Source organism: Balaenoptera borealis, assembly GCF_965194805.1.
Source record: "Balaenoptera borealis genome assembly, chromosome: 15".
Lineage (NCBI taxonomy): Eukaryota > Metazoa > Chordata > Mammalia > Artiodactyla > Balaenopteridae > Balaenoptera > Balaenoptera borealis.
In genome coordinates, this window is record NC_138871.1 from 10287611 (window position 1) to 10301995 (window position 14385).

The following is a 14385-nucleotide window of genomic DNA, read 5'->3' on the forward strand; positions in this document are numbered from 1 at the left end:
TGGCTTTTTTTAAAATTAATTTTTATTGGCGTATAGTTGCTTTACATTGTTGTTTTAGTTTCTGCTGTTCAGCATGGACAGCTACATGTAAAAGAATGAAATTAGAACACTCCCTAACACCACACACAAAAATAAACTCAAATGGACTAAAGGCCTAAATGTAAGGCCGGATACAATAAAACTCTCAGAGGAAAACATAGGCAAAACACTCTTTGACATAAATTGCAGCAAGATCTTTTTCAATTCCACCGCCTAGAGTAATGAAGATAAAAACAAAAATAAACAAATGGGACCTAATTAAACTTAAAAGCTTTTGCACAGCAAAGGAAACCATAAACAGAATGAAAAGATAACCCTCAGAATGGGAGAAAATATTTGCAAATGAAGCAACTGGCAAAGGATTAATCTCCAAAATATACAAGCAGCTCATGCAGCTCATTAGCTTTTGGTTTATCCTTGTTTCTTTTTGAAAATATAAGTAAATGTGCACGCACACATACTCTTCCTGTTACACAAGAGGTAGCAGATTTTACACACCATTCTTCCCTTGCTTTTTAAACAGTTCGCATGGAGATCCCTGCATGCAACATACAGAGATAATCCTTAGTGTGTGGTTGGTCCATGTTCACAGTGGGCGTCCCCAGCATGTGCCACTTGTGCCTGGTGGGGCTGGAGTGTGCCCGTTGGAGTCCATTTGTCAAAGGCTCCATCCTGGGGAGAAAAGGAGGCAGGCACATCGGGGGTGATCCTGTAATGAAGCTGTGGCTGTTTGTAGGGTGGGTATTCCTGAGGACAGCGTGGTGGCTGTTTCTGGAATCTTCCCCTTCCCTATCCCTGGATACCTGTCTAGCTCCTAGGATAAGAGAGGCAGTCAGTAAAGGCTGCTGAGTTTTCTCATTGTAAACTCTGCTGGAGGGCCCTGTTCACAAAGTGACATGATAACAGAGGGAGCTGTGTCTCCAGGCTCCCTTCCCCACATGCACCTTCTGGTCGCAGCCCAGGGCTCCACATGGAGTCAGACTGTGTCCAGTGGGAGAGGCAGCGGAGCTGCTCATGATCACATGGAGAAACTTCTCAGGGCGCCTAGCAATGGTGGCAAGGTGGGAAGGACGGGGCTTATCCAAGGGCTAAGGCTCTGCGTCGAGACCACTGAGTGGGCCACTGAGCAGTAAAAAACAAACCACCCTAAATTAAGCTAATATGCAGCCAATGTAGAAACCACTTCTTTTCTAAGTTCATCTCTTATAATAACTTGTCCAACACAACCAATAGCAGCCAACGTGCAGTGCTAACATTGTTTTTAGCATCTTCTTCTGAAGTGATGAGTTCATTAGGCTGTGTCATCTGTTGGTGATGGTGCCGTCAAATGTTTGCCACTTCATAACATGAACCTCCTTCCGTCCAGCTTTGTTTAATATCATCTTCACTGCCCTCTCCCTTCACTGCCCTCTCCCTTCACTGTCTCTAAGCCAGTTGCACATACTTTGGTTTTTTATCAGCATCAGAATTCTTCCAGGATCTTCTAGGATAGGTTAGGTTATGGTTGGGTAGCAAACAAAGCTCCAACAAAATCTTAGTGACTTATAACTACAAAGGATTTTTTTTCTCACTAAAGTTACATAGACTTGGAATCTTACTTAGTAACTTACCTTTTTAGCTTTTAGGTCTCTGAATCGAAAGGTACCACATCCTGACTTGATGCAGAGACGACTGTGCATCCCCCAGGGGCCTTGGACTTGATATCGTGATAGTCTGGGACTTTGTTTGGGTGTCTCCTTTGGGGCATGGAGAGTGCATGTTGCCTGTGGGACGGACGGTGAGCCGAATGTTTGGCAAGATTTAGTAGCCACAAGTGCTGCTCCCAGGTTATTTGGGGCGTTGGCCTTCTGGGCATGTCCTGGATGGTACTTCCCTTCCCCCACAGAGTCAGGCGTGAACTGCTTTGGCCAATGGATTGTGTGTGGAAGTTACACAGGTCCTTTGCAGCTGGAAGCTTGAAGAGCCTGTGTGGCCACACAGTGGCTGTTCTCTCAGCTGGGACCTGGAGAAAGAGGACATGGGGCAGAGCCCCCAGGTGGCGTGGTGAGAATTAAAGTCTTAGCTTTTTAAACCCTAAGGTTTGGGGTATTTGTGACCACAGTGTGTGTCGTTTTGAGGTTGTTTCTTACTACTGTGCTATCCTGACTGATATAGAAGGAAATGCCCCTCTTCTGCTTGGCACCAAGTGGTGCTTGGAGCTGCAGCATCCATCTGATGACTGAGAGATAAAGATAACACACTGAGAAAGGATGCTGGAGAAGAAAGATGGAAAGGGAACCTGGGTCCCTGGGGTAGAGCCACTGGATTAGCCCTCGGGCTTTCCTACCCCCAGCCTCCCTGTTATATGAGAAGACAAAGTCCTTATTCATGGCATCTGGTAGGTATTGTTACTTGCAGCTGCACAGGTGGTGTGGTGGACAGAACAATGGCCCACCAAAGACGTTCATAGCCTAATCCCCAGAACCTGTATGTTATCTCACCTGGGGAAGGGGATGTTGCTGGTGTGATTAAATTACAGATATGGAAACGAGATTATCCTGAATTATCTGGGTGGGCCCAATGTAGTCACCAGAGTCCTTCTAAGAGGGAGGCAAGAAGGTCAAAGTCAGGAGACCAGCAAGGAAGCAGAGGTTGTTGGGATGCACTTTGAAGATGGAGGAAGGGGCTGGGACCCTACAAATGCAGGCAGCTTCTAGAAGCTGGAAAAGATGAGGAAAGGGATTTTTCTCCTGGAGCCTCCAGGAGGGGTCCAGCTCTGCCAACACCTTGATTTTTAGTCCTGTAAGATCCATTTTAGACTTCTGACCTCCAGAACTTTAACAATAAATGTTTGTTACACAAGCCTTAGGAAACTGATACAAGTGATGTCCATAAACCCAATGACAGCACACAGCGACCCAACTGCCAGCTACCCTACACCCCCAAGAGTCATCTCCCCAGCAGGGTGGTCTTTGGAAGGGAACAGCTAACATTTCCTTCATACTTAAAAGGAGAATCAATAAAGTATATGAGACTTAGAGAGAGGAAAGGAATGAACATTTGTCACTTGTTAAAGCAACAGAAGGAGGGTGCTGGGAGATGAGTTAATATTTGCTCATTGCCTTGTTCTGTTTGCGTCTCCCAGCTACACTGCAGGCCCGGGCCACCCCCAGATTACAGTAATATTAAAGTTCATTGGAATGCCCAGTGTGGGGGTGGCAAGGATTTGAGCTGAGCTGCAGCTGAGTTGGGACTGTCACAGGGAAGAGCCAAATCTGACTACATGGTGGATCTGTTTCTTTTACTTTAACCTTTGCTTTCCGCTGCTTTTGTTCACGAAAAGGATACTGTCTATACACAGTGGCCTGCCTCAGGGAACCCTGCGCCTCTGCCTGAATGTTAAACCAAAGTGCCTTTGTTCAGGGAAACATCTGGACCCTGTCCACCTGTGGATGGCCACAAGAAAGCAGAAATTAACACATCCCCTCCCCGAGGCTGGCCATTCCAGGTGATATTTGCAAAACTCACGCCTTTTTACTTCCTTGTCTCTTCCCCCTCTCTGTGCTATAAAAGAAACTGGCATCCAAACCCCCATAAGATGGTTGTTTTGAGACTTTGCCATCTTTTCAGCCTGCTGGCTTTCATAATAAAGTCATGTTCCTTGCCTCAGCACCTCATCTTCCATTCATTGGCCTGACCCCAGAGAGAGGAGGGAGCTTGGACTCCATAAGGAGACCAGAGCATGGCCTGGGGCATCTTGGATCTCGGTGGCAGAGAGGCTGGCACGGGAGGTCCTCTGAGTAAGATGTTACAGCTCTGAGCAACCAGGACCCCCGTGCCCACAGCGTACCCTGTGTCTACCTCACCAACTACCCCTCTCGGGTTCTAATACTCACTTCTTGTGGGCCACCGACTGGAGAGACAACTGAGCCGTGGGCACGGGCGGCAGAAACTAAAGCCCCAGGGCCAGGCAGTAGAGTTTGTTCCAGGGGAGACCACTGTGAGAGCTCAGTCTCCCTGGACCGTTCTTTTCTTCACTGGGTGCCCAGGGAGCCGGTCGGGGCAGGGCCAGCGCCGGGGAGGGAGGAGACTGGCTGGCGGCGGCGTGCGGATAAGAGGGCGTGCGCTCCTCGGCCCCAAGTGCAGCAGCTGGAGGAGGCGCGCAGGGAAGCGGCCCCGCGGACGCGCCAGAGGACGGGCGGCGCGATGGAACCGGCGCCGGACCTGGGGCTCGGGGACTCGTCCCTGCACCGCTATCTGGACTGCGAGTTCTGGAGCCTCAAGAACGAGCTGCGCTGGCTTCTGGGCGGCTGCCCGCTCTTCCGGCACAGGTACCGGCTTCGTCGCCACCCCGCCCCGTGCGTCCCGCCGCCGGCCGCGTCCCCTCGGTCCCCCGCGCGTCCCTGCGGGCAGCGCCCTCCTGGTGCGCCCCGGGCGAGGGCGAGCTGGGGGTGTGGGTGCTGTGCCCGAGAAGCAGGTCCCTCCCGACCTGGCAGATGATGGACTGCCCTCCCCAGTCCTGTGGGCGCAGCAGAGCCGGCGACTTCATCTGCCCCTGGAGGTGTCCTCCGCCCGCCGAGCTCCCTCCTACACCGGGAGTCGGGGTGCACGGGTGGGTCCCCGCAGCGGCGGGCGGGGTGCTCGGCCGAGAGTGGTGGCTGGAAGGGTCGGCCTTGCTTCTAAACCTGTTTCTTGACTCCCTGCCTCCGGGTGTCCCACTCCTGGAGGGAAGAAGGGGCAGAAAACCCAGGATGAGGCGGGAGTGAAGCGCGCCCAGGGCCACCGAGCAACCCTGTCCGGACCAGGAGCGCGGAAATGGGGGCAGAACAGCGTCATCTCGGGTCGTGCCTGCCGGGAAGTGAGGGCATTTTCCCGGCACAGGGGTGGACTGGCTCTGCCCAGGGTGTATCTGGTCGTCGGCGTGGGGCAGCTTCCCAGGGGCCCCGTGGAGTCCAAGTGTGCAGAGGGGCAGCCTAACAGCAAATGGGGTGCTTGGGTTGTAAGGTGGGCTCAGGTCCACGAGGTCATTTGATGCCAGGACAGCCCTGAGAAGTGGGCAGAGGGCTTGGTGCAGCCTAAGTTTGCAGAAGGAGAAAATAACCCAGGGACCGGCCAGTCAGGACCAGAACTCAACCGTTGTGTCTCAATGGGGACTGTTTCTCCTGTGCTCTGCTGGGCGGCTGACCCCATCTCAGGATGTCTGATAAGCCCACCTTCAGAATCAGGCTTTGGAATTTTAGTTGAAGAAAGCTCCAGTTAAGAACACCAGTATGTTCCGAAGGAAGATTAACCACTTAGCCCACGTTTAGTTTATGTCTCAAGGTTGAGCTGGGCTGAGAGGGAAGGAGATGCTTGGAGTAAAAGCAGCCTGTCCTTGGCCAGGGAGCTTCGGTTTCTGCCCTGGTGGTACCCAGTGGGGAGAGGGGAGCTTAGGGAAGGTGAAAGCTGACAGGTGTGAGATGGTGGGTGTGCCCTTGAGTGTCTCCCCACCTTCTTTTTCTCTCTCTCTCACACCTAGTTCTTTATGTCATGATTCTCAAAGCATGGTCCAGGGTCTCCGGGTGGTACCCAAGACTGTCCCAGGAGCTTCACAGGTTAGAAATTATTTTAGTAATAATATGAAGCAGTTATTGGCCTTTTCATTCTCATTTTCTCACAAATGTTCAGTGGTAGTTCCCAGAGACTACATGATGTATAATTTTCCAACATGTCTGCAGAAGCAGATATGAGAATCCAGCAGTTTTAAGGCAGATACGAAAGATTTGTAAAAATGCAGAACAATGCCACTTTTCTAATTAAATTTTAATACTGTTATTTTCAAATGATTTAATAAATATTTGAACAGTTTTTCTGTTATAATTTCTAAGATGATAAATACCAATAGATATTTGGGGCCCCCAATAATTTTTTTAAAGACAATTTTAAAGAGCAGTTTTAGGTTTACAACAAAATTGAGAGAGAGGTACAGAGATTTCCCATATACCCCCTGTCCCCACACAGACATAGCCCCCCCCCTCCGTTATTAACATCACTCACCAGAATGGTACTTGTTTTTTGCTTTTTTGTGTGTTTTTTTGTTTTTGTGTGCGTGTGTTATTTTTTTTTAACCAAAAATGAATCTATTGATTTATCATAATCACTCAGAGTCCACAGTTTACATTACAGTTCACTCTTGGTGTTGTACATTCTGTGGGTTTGGACAAAAGTATAATGACATGTACCCATCATTTGGTATCATACAGAATATTTTCACTGCCTTAAAAATTCTCTCTGCTCCATTTTTCTCTCCCTACCACCTACCCCTGGCAACCACTGATCTTTTCACTGTTTCCATAGTTTTGCCTTTTCTACAATCATACAGTTGGAATCATATGGTATGTAGCCTTTTCAGATTGCCTTATTTCACTTAGTGATATGTATTTAAGCTTCATCCATGTCTTTTCATGGCCTGATAGCTCATTTCTTTTTCTTGCTGAATAGTATTCCATTGTCTGGATGAACCACAGTTTATTTATCCATTCATCTACTGAAGGCCATCTCGGTTGATTCCAAGTTTTGGCAATTATGAATAAAACTGCTATAAACATCTATGTGCAGGTTTTTGTGTGGAGGCCTCAATAATTTTTCAGAGGGCAAGGAGGTCCTACTGCTTTAAGTCATATTTAGTTCCGTCACATCCCTTTTCCTGTCTTCCTCCATCTTTTCAGTTTAGTTCATGGGCTGTCATCTCTTTGTCTTTTCAGTTTAGATAACTGCAGTTTAAATGATGGGACAGAATGCTAATATCCAAACTACTGATTTGGGCCTTGTAGAAGGTTCTTTGCTGTGAATTGCACAGTCTGCTTAGGGACAGAGGGAAAGGCAGGCGGGGGCTGGAAAGCCAGCCGGCAGCTTATTGCCTGTGTGATTGTCATCAAGTGTGATTTTACCTTCCTGAGCTTACATTTGCTGATTCAAAAGAATGGGGATAATATCTGTGCTGCTGGATTGTTGGGACACTTATAAACTGTTGAGTAGCTATTTAGTATTGCTGGCTGTGGTGTGACACCAAAAAGAAAAAAAAAAGAAAGGAGAAAAAGAAAAAGGTACAAATTACCCTAACAAACACTTTTCCATTCTCTCCAGTTCTTGCTTATTGACTTCATAATTTCAGAGTTGAAATAAGAGCCTAAATTTCATATTGTTTTTCTCCAGTGATCAAAGATTGTGCTATCTGCTTGAAAGTTCACATCGTATCAGATTTGATCTTACCGGGTGTTAGAAGACAGTGATCCTGATTTCTCGATTTTTTTTTTTTTTTTTTTTTTAACGTTCTGCTGCAGTAAAACGCTCCATGGGAGGCCAGAAATAAAACTCCTCTAGCCACAGATTCACTGAGGCAAGGTGAGGCCTCCTGTGGCCGGTCTCCCCTCCCCAGGCCTTTGAAGTTCAAGTAGGTGTGGGAGGGGGTGGGGTTCATTAGTGTGAGTGCTGTGTGTATAGCGGGAAGTTTGTACGGGGTCCGGCACTCCCAGGACCGAAGAGCCCAGGAAACAGCGTGCTTCCAAAGAAACCAAAAACCTGGTTGTGCAGTTTTCTGTGCACATCATAGCTGCCCTCAGTGCAGGGATTCATGCACTAGTCCGCCGCCCCAGGTGTGGTGTGGGCACAGCCAGGGTGCCCCGTCTCTCCCCGAGACCAGCTTGCCAGGCCGAGTCCTCCCTGTCCCTACTGTGGTGGAGGGTCCCCCAGGCTCCGGGGATGCCCCGGCTGGTGAGGGTCACACCTGCCCTGTGGTGCATAGGACAGCATGCCCTTGACTGGGACCCCACAGGATTCTGGGCCACTTGAGGCTCCTCCCTGGGGTTTGCAGGGAATATTTAAAAGCAACATCTGAAATGAGATAAGCTTTTGAAATGTTTTTGAGTTTGTTTCTTGGCAAACCAGAGCTCTCTCCTGAGGGCCTGGCAGGCGAGTGGGTGTGCACAATGCGAGGCTTACAGGCCCCACTAGACAATTCTGGGCCCCCAAGACCCCCTCACCACCCTTCCTCAGGGCTCCCCTCCCTGACCTGGCTGTGCTGGGCCTGCCTGGTTCCCCGTCCCCCTGCTTTCCCTTCGCTGCCTTTTCTTTCCTTCCCTGGAGCAATGCACATTTCTCTCCCTTAACTTTGGCAAAGGTTTAGTTTTCCCCCTCAGTCTTCTATACACATGCAAGTATTTCATGAAAAACTTCTCATTGCAAAGAGTCAAATAATATGGAAAACGTGCAAGTTTCTTAAACTGTCCCCTCCCCCGAACCACTTTTTCTTTTTTGATTGTGGTGAAATACACAGAAAATAAAATTTACCATTTTAACCATTTTTAAGTGTGCGGTGGCATTAAGTACATTCACAGTGTTGTGCGACCATCACCACCGTCCATCTCCAGAACTTCGGCATCCTCACAATTTGAAACTCTGTACTCATTAAACACTAACTCCCCCTTCCTTCCTCCCGCAGCCCCTGGCAACCACCATTCTACTTTCTGTCTCTATGAATTTGACTACTGTAGTTACTTCACATAAGTGGAATCATACAACATTTGTCCTTTGGAGTTTGGCTTATGCACTTGGCAGAGTGTCCTGAAGGTTCGTTCATGTTGTGACACGTGACAGAATCTCCTTCCGTTTTTTTTATTTTTATTTTTATTTTTTTATCTTTTTAAAATTAATTAATTTATTTATTTTTGGCTGTGTTGGGTCTTCGTTTCTGTGCGAGGGCTTTCTCTAGTTGTGGCAAGCGGGGGCCACTCTTCATCGCGGTGCGCGGACCTCTCACTATCGTGGCCTCTCCTGCTGCGGAGCACAGGCTCCGGACGCGCAGGCTCAGTAGCTGTGGCTCACGGGCCTAGTTGCTCCGCGGCATGTGGGATCTTCCCAGACCAGGGCTCGAACCCATGTCCCCTGCACCGGCAGGCAGATTCTCAACCACTGCGCCACCAGGGAAGCCCCTCTCCTTCCGTTTTAAGGCTGGATAACACTCCACTGCATGGATAGACCACATTTTGTTTACCCATTCATTTGTTGATGGGCTTTTGGTCCTCCGACCACTTTGAATACTTTAGTGTGTTGTAGGGTTTTTTTCTACTTTTTCTATTTTCCTATGAGTTCACATATACATGTGAACATTTTCTTATATAAACAGGATCATACTATGTGTTTTGTCCTACAGCTTGCTCTTTTACAATTTAATTTTTATTTTCATGATATAATGTATGAACTTACTTAATACAAAAAATACTATGAGGTTTGGAGTGAAAAACATCCACCCCTGTTCCACCCCCCCCTTCATCCCTCATCCCCTTTCTTCACTGGCAAACAATTCCAAGTCTTTCATTGGATTCTTATGTTATTTACCTCTATTTCCTTAAAAGCATGCGTAAGCAGCTACTTCTTGATTATATAATGACTTACTCATATAGAAAATGAAGACTCCCACTAATGCCCGCTTTCTTTCCTTATTCCCCCAAATCCGTGCATCCCAATTTTTACTTAAATCAGTATCCAGTGTTCACATCGCTGTGACTATGTAAGTATTATTCTCAGCTATGCCCCTTAGTGTACCATATTTCATTTCCTTTCTTTCACAACTTTTGGTGTTCTCTTGGGCTAACAGTTGTCCCTTTTATTCATTTGCTTAGTTTTGTATAAACTCATCACTCGCTGGCCTCCACACTTTTGGATAGAACAGTTGCACTTCTCTCAATTTGGTCAAACCTGTCAGGTAACTGGCAGTTCTGTTCCTCCTGGCCCCCCACGGACACATCCATCCAGGAGGCCTCCTTCTGGGGCTTTAGTCTGGACTGGCTTTACCATTGTCTTCACCATTATCTTGGGAATTTCATTTGCATCTCTTCTATAGTCAAGTCACTGTTTCCCCAGGCCTTCTCTTTTTTTGGTTACCCTTTGTGGAGGATTAGAGATGGCCACAAGTTCTTTAACACTGCTCCCGTTGAGCGGTGTGGTTTGTGAACCCTCCCCTTGAATCTGGGTGGCTTATGACTGCTTTGACCCACAGGATATGGCTGAAGTGCCAGTGTGCCAGTGTCCAGGCTTAGGCCTAAAGTGACCGGTACCTTCCACTTCCTGTCTCTTGAGGCCCCAAGCTTCCATGTGAAAAGTTCTACCAGCCTATGGCTGCCATGCTGTGAGGAAACCCGAGCTGGTCCATGTAGAGATGCCCCATAGAGAGATGCTGAACATTCCCGGCTGCTCCAGCCTCCAGCCATCTAAGTCATCTAAGCTGGGACCCCAGACACTGAGAAGCCAAGACACGCCATCTCTACTTGATCCTGTGTGTCCAAATTCCTGTTAGAGTAGTGAGATATAATGATAATGAATTTTTTGTTTTAAGCCACTAAGTTTTGGGGTACATTGTTACCATAGCTATAGATAACCAGGACAGTCTCTCATCTAATAGCTTTCTGAGAAGGGATGCCAGAGAGTTAACTTTTTGAGATTTTTGAGATCTTCACGTCTGAAAATATTTACTATCAAAATCGGCTGAATATTTGTACCGGTGTAGAATTCTAGGCTGGAAGTAAAATTTCCCCCAGAATTTTAAGGACATTATGCCATTGCTTTCAAGTATCCAACATTGTTATTAATTAATCTGATCGCTTCTGCACCCTGGCATTTTAATATATAAATATATGACTTGTTTTTTTCCTCCCTCCTGGAAGTTTCTAGGACTTTCTTTTTAGCACTGGTTTTATGGAATTTCACCATGTTGTGGCTTGATGTGGGCCTCTTTTTCTTTCATTTCTTTCATTATGGGGGGTATGCGATGGGCTCTTTTAATTTGGAAACTCATGTTCTTCAACTATTTGCACTGCTCTCTTATCTGGACTCCTTTTGTTCACATGTTGGACCTCCTGGGCTTGTCTTCTAGTTTCCTAATCCTTTTCATCTCTTTACCTTTTCATTCTAATTCCTGGGAGATTTTCTCAACTTTATCTTCCAACTGTTCTTGAGTCATTTTAAATATCTACTATTGTATTTTTAATTTTCAAAAGTTCCTTAAGTTCTTTATTCCTTTTTTATAGCATCTGTTCTTGTTTTCTGGTTGCAAAGTCTCTTATTTCTTGGGGATAGCTGATGGTAATTTTTGAGATGTTTCTTTCTATTCTCTGCTTTGTCTCTACTTCCTTTGAGTTCCTTTTTCTTTTCCTGTTTGTACTTTTGATCTCTGGCTCTCATGTCTGAGACTTTTGTTAAATGTCTAGTCAGTCTTGGGTGTTTGTTCAAAACAGGAGTGAAGTGAGTAATATGAGCAAAATGCTGATTGTAAACAGGCAGAGTCCTTGGCCACAGGCTTTCTTGATCAGAGAGAACCTTCCTTTCAGTGGCAGACCAGTATTAGTGTTTTGTTTTGGTCAGGGTTAATTTCTCCAGAGATGAATCTTTTAGTCCCTGAGGGATGGGTGCATGGAGAATGAATGACAGGTCATAAGCCCAGGTGCCTGAAAGGATGGTGAGCAGGGATCCTCCGTATATGACTTTAGGCTCATTAGAAAATGATGCTCTTCTTATGCGTGAAATCTAAAAAAGCTGTGAACTCATAAAAACAGAGTGGAATCATGGTTACCAGGGGCTGGGTGGTAGGAGGAATAAGAGAGATGTTGCTTAAAGGTACAAACTTGCAATCAGTAGATAAAAAAGGCCCGGAGAGCTAAGGCATAGTATAGTGAGTATAGAAAATAATATTGTATTATAAACATCAAACTTGCTAAAGACAAGGCTTTTTTTTTCTTATTAAAGTATCGTCGATTTACAATGTTGTGTTAGTTGCTGATGTACAACAAAGTGATTCATATATATATATACATGTACACACACATATATATATGAATATATATATATTCTTTTTCATATTCTTTTCCATTATGGTTTATTACAAGACATTGAATAAGTTCCCTGTGCTATACAGTAAGTCCTTGTTGTATATCTATTTGATATATAGTATTTTATATCTGCTAATCCCAAACTCCTCATTTATCCCTCCGCCACCCCTTTTAACCTTTGGTAACCGTAAGTTTGTTTTGTATGTCTGTGAGTCTGTTTCTGTTTCGTAAATAAGTTCATTTGTATTATTTTTTTAGATTCCACATGTGATATATAATATTTGTCTTTCTCTGTCTGATTTACTTCACTTGGTATGATAATCTCTAGGTCCATCCATGTTGCTGCAAATGGCATTATTTCATTCTTTTTTTATGGCTGAGTAGTAGTCCGTTGTATATATGTACCACGTCTTCTTTATCCACTCCTCTGTCAATTGACACTTAGGTTGCTTCCATGTCTCAGCTATTATGAAAAGTGCTGTTATGAACATTGGTGTGCTGATTCCTTTTTTTTTTTTTTACAAAGTTAACATAAATTAAATCAACAGTATACTCTTTAGACATACCTGGATATGTGAGAAACTCTATAAAATGAAAGTAAAGGAATGCTAAACCAAGATTCTAGAGGATTGGAGGGGGAGGGCAGAGAGATGGGAGGGAGAAGCATGGGTGTGGTTAGAAGTTACTGTCATTGTGCTAGTTCTCCAACTGCATGAGGGTCTTTATCATGGATTTCAAATGATGACTTAGCCCGTGTTGCCTCCCAGTTATGGTTGTAAAAGGCAGAATTGTTTCCTGGTTGGACCAACAGTTGGAAGAAAAGAAAATAGTAAACTAACCAAGGGTCCCTCCACAGGATACTGGCAGAGAGGGAGACAGGAAGAGACTGAGAGAGACTGAGAGAAAGAGAGATCTAGAGAAAGGAACTAAAACCCCTGCCGGTAAAAGGTCAGGAGACTCAGTGGTCCCACTTCCCCTTCACAGGGCTGTCTGTGCAGTTGGTTGCACACTTTTTATATCTGATCTCTCATTTGACTCTCAAAGGGGATAATGCTGAAGTGTGAAAAGGGAATAGTTCTGGTGAAAAACAGAGAGAGGAGAGGACAGAGACACTGAAGAGGTGGGATCTGCAGGATTTGATCATTCTAAATTCTGTTCACTAATTTAATGTGAGAAATTCCCTTAGAGAAGATTGTGATGTATCAATAAATACCTGGGTGATTATAAATGCTAGCTTTATTGTAACATTGGTTTGTAACTCCACTTTTTGTTTTCTACCTGCTCTAAGAGACCAATACAAAAAGACAACATGCGTTGGGAAGGATGTAGACAAACCGGAACCCTTGTATGCTGTGGTGGGAACACAAAATGGTGTAGCCACTATGGAAAACAGTATGGAAATTCCTCAAAAATTAAATATAGAACTGCCATGTACAGCACAGGGAATATAGCCAGTATTTTATAATAACTTTAAATGGAGTATAATCTATACAATTTTTGAATCACTATGTTGTACACCTGAAGCTAATACAATATTGTAAATCAACTATACATCAATTTTAAAAAATGATTGGGAAATAAATAAATAATAAAAAATTGGAACAAGGGGAAAAAACTGTAAGGAAGATACAAACCTAATATAGTAGTACTACTTAAGGCAAAATGTTTGGGTAATTACAGGTCAATGAAAACAACAATAGTAATACCTAACATTTATTGGCTGGCCAAAACGTTTGTTCGGGTTTTTCTGTAACATCTTACGGAAAAACCCAAGCGAACTTGTTGGCCAACCCAATAGTAATTTCTTTTCTTCCTTGTTTGCCACAGTGTTAATGAAGTAAGCGTTTGTCCTCACATCACGCCTCTTCCCAGCACTTCCTAGGTTTTCATTTGGGCACGTGGCCCTCTCCCATAGGTTGTATAATCCAGAGAAAGTGGACCAGTCACCTCGTCGACCCCCCACCTTGACAAAGGGATTGACCCGTAACCCTGAGGAAGCCAGCTACTCCGGTTGGTACAGGAATAGTCCTGTGATCCAATTTTGGCCAATGAAATAGGAAGGGAGGTTTCTGAGGGCTCCTGGGAAAGATGCTTCCTTGCTTATCTGAGAGATCTGCCGGATGGGCACACCCTCTCATTTTGGATGGGGTGGAGTCTGAACGTGAGGCTGGCTAGGTGTGCAGCCATTTTGTCACCAAGAGGGAAGCCAGCCCTAGGAGGAAGTGGCCCACAGTGGCAGGGCATGATTGAGCCAGGGAGTCAAACGTGCCCTGAAGCCTGCCCCTTGTCCTGTCTCTGCAGTTCCGTGAAGTAGCAAGTTCCCTTTACTGTTCAGGCCACTGTGAGTTGGGTTTCAACCAAACTTTTGGTTTTCAACCAGAAGCACCCCAATTAGTTTGCTTTTATTTCACTTTTATTTCACTTGCAGAGACAGAAACACAGCTCACCTTGGCTTCAGGCACAGAGGCTGGAGTTCAGATTGCTAGGGTGACACAGCCAGGAGTCC

General features: G+C 45.5%; 2 protein-coding genes across 2 annotated transcripts in view; one reads left to right on the plus strand and one right to left on the minus strand.

The window, feature by feature from the left end:
* BUB1 (BUB1 mitotic checkpoint serine/threonine kinase) overlaps positions 1-1718 on the minus strand; it is a gene marked incomplete at its 5' end in the record, with an annotated part of 9910 nt that extends 8192 nt beyond the window's left edge. The window contains 3 exons of the mRNA XM_082356504.1: positions 593-711; positions 843-853; positions 1650-1718. Coding sequence (XP_082212630.1) covers positions 593-711; positions 843-853; positions 1650-1718 — 199 coding nt within the window. The remainder of the gene's footprint in view (positions 1-592; positions 712-842; positions 854-1649) is intronic.
* ACOXL (acyl-CoA oxidase like) overlaps positions 41-14385 on the plus strand; it is a 326116-nt gene continuing 311771 nt past the window's right edge. Inside the window, exon 1 of the mRNA XM_082356231.1 lies at positions 41-4349. Coding sequence (XP_082212357.1) covers positions 4225-4349 — 125 coding nt within the window. The 5' untranslated portion in view covers positions 41-4224. The remainder of the gene's footprint in view (positions 4350-14385) is intronic.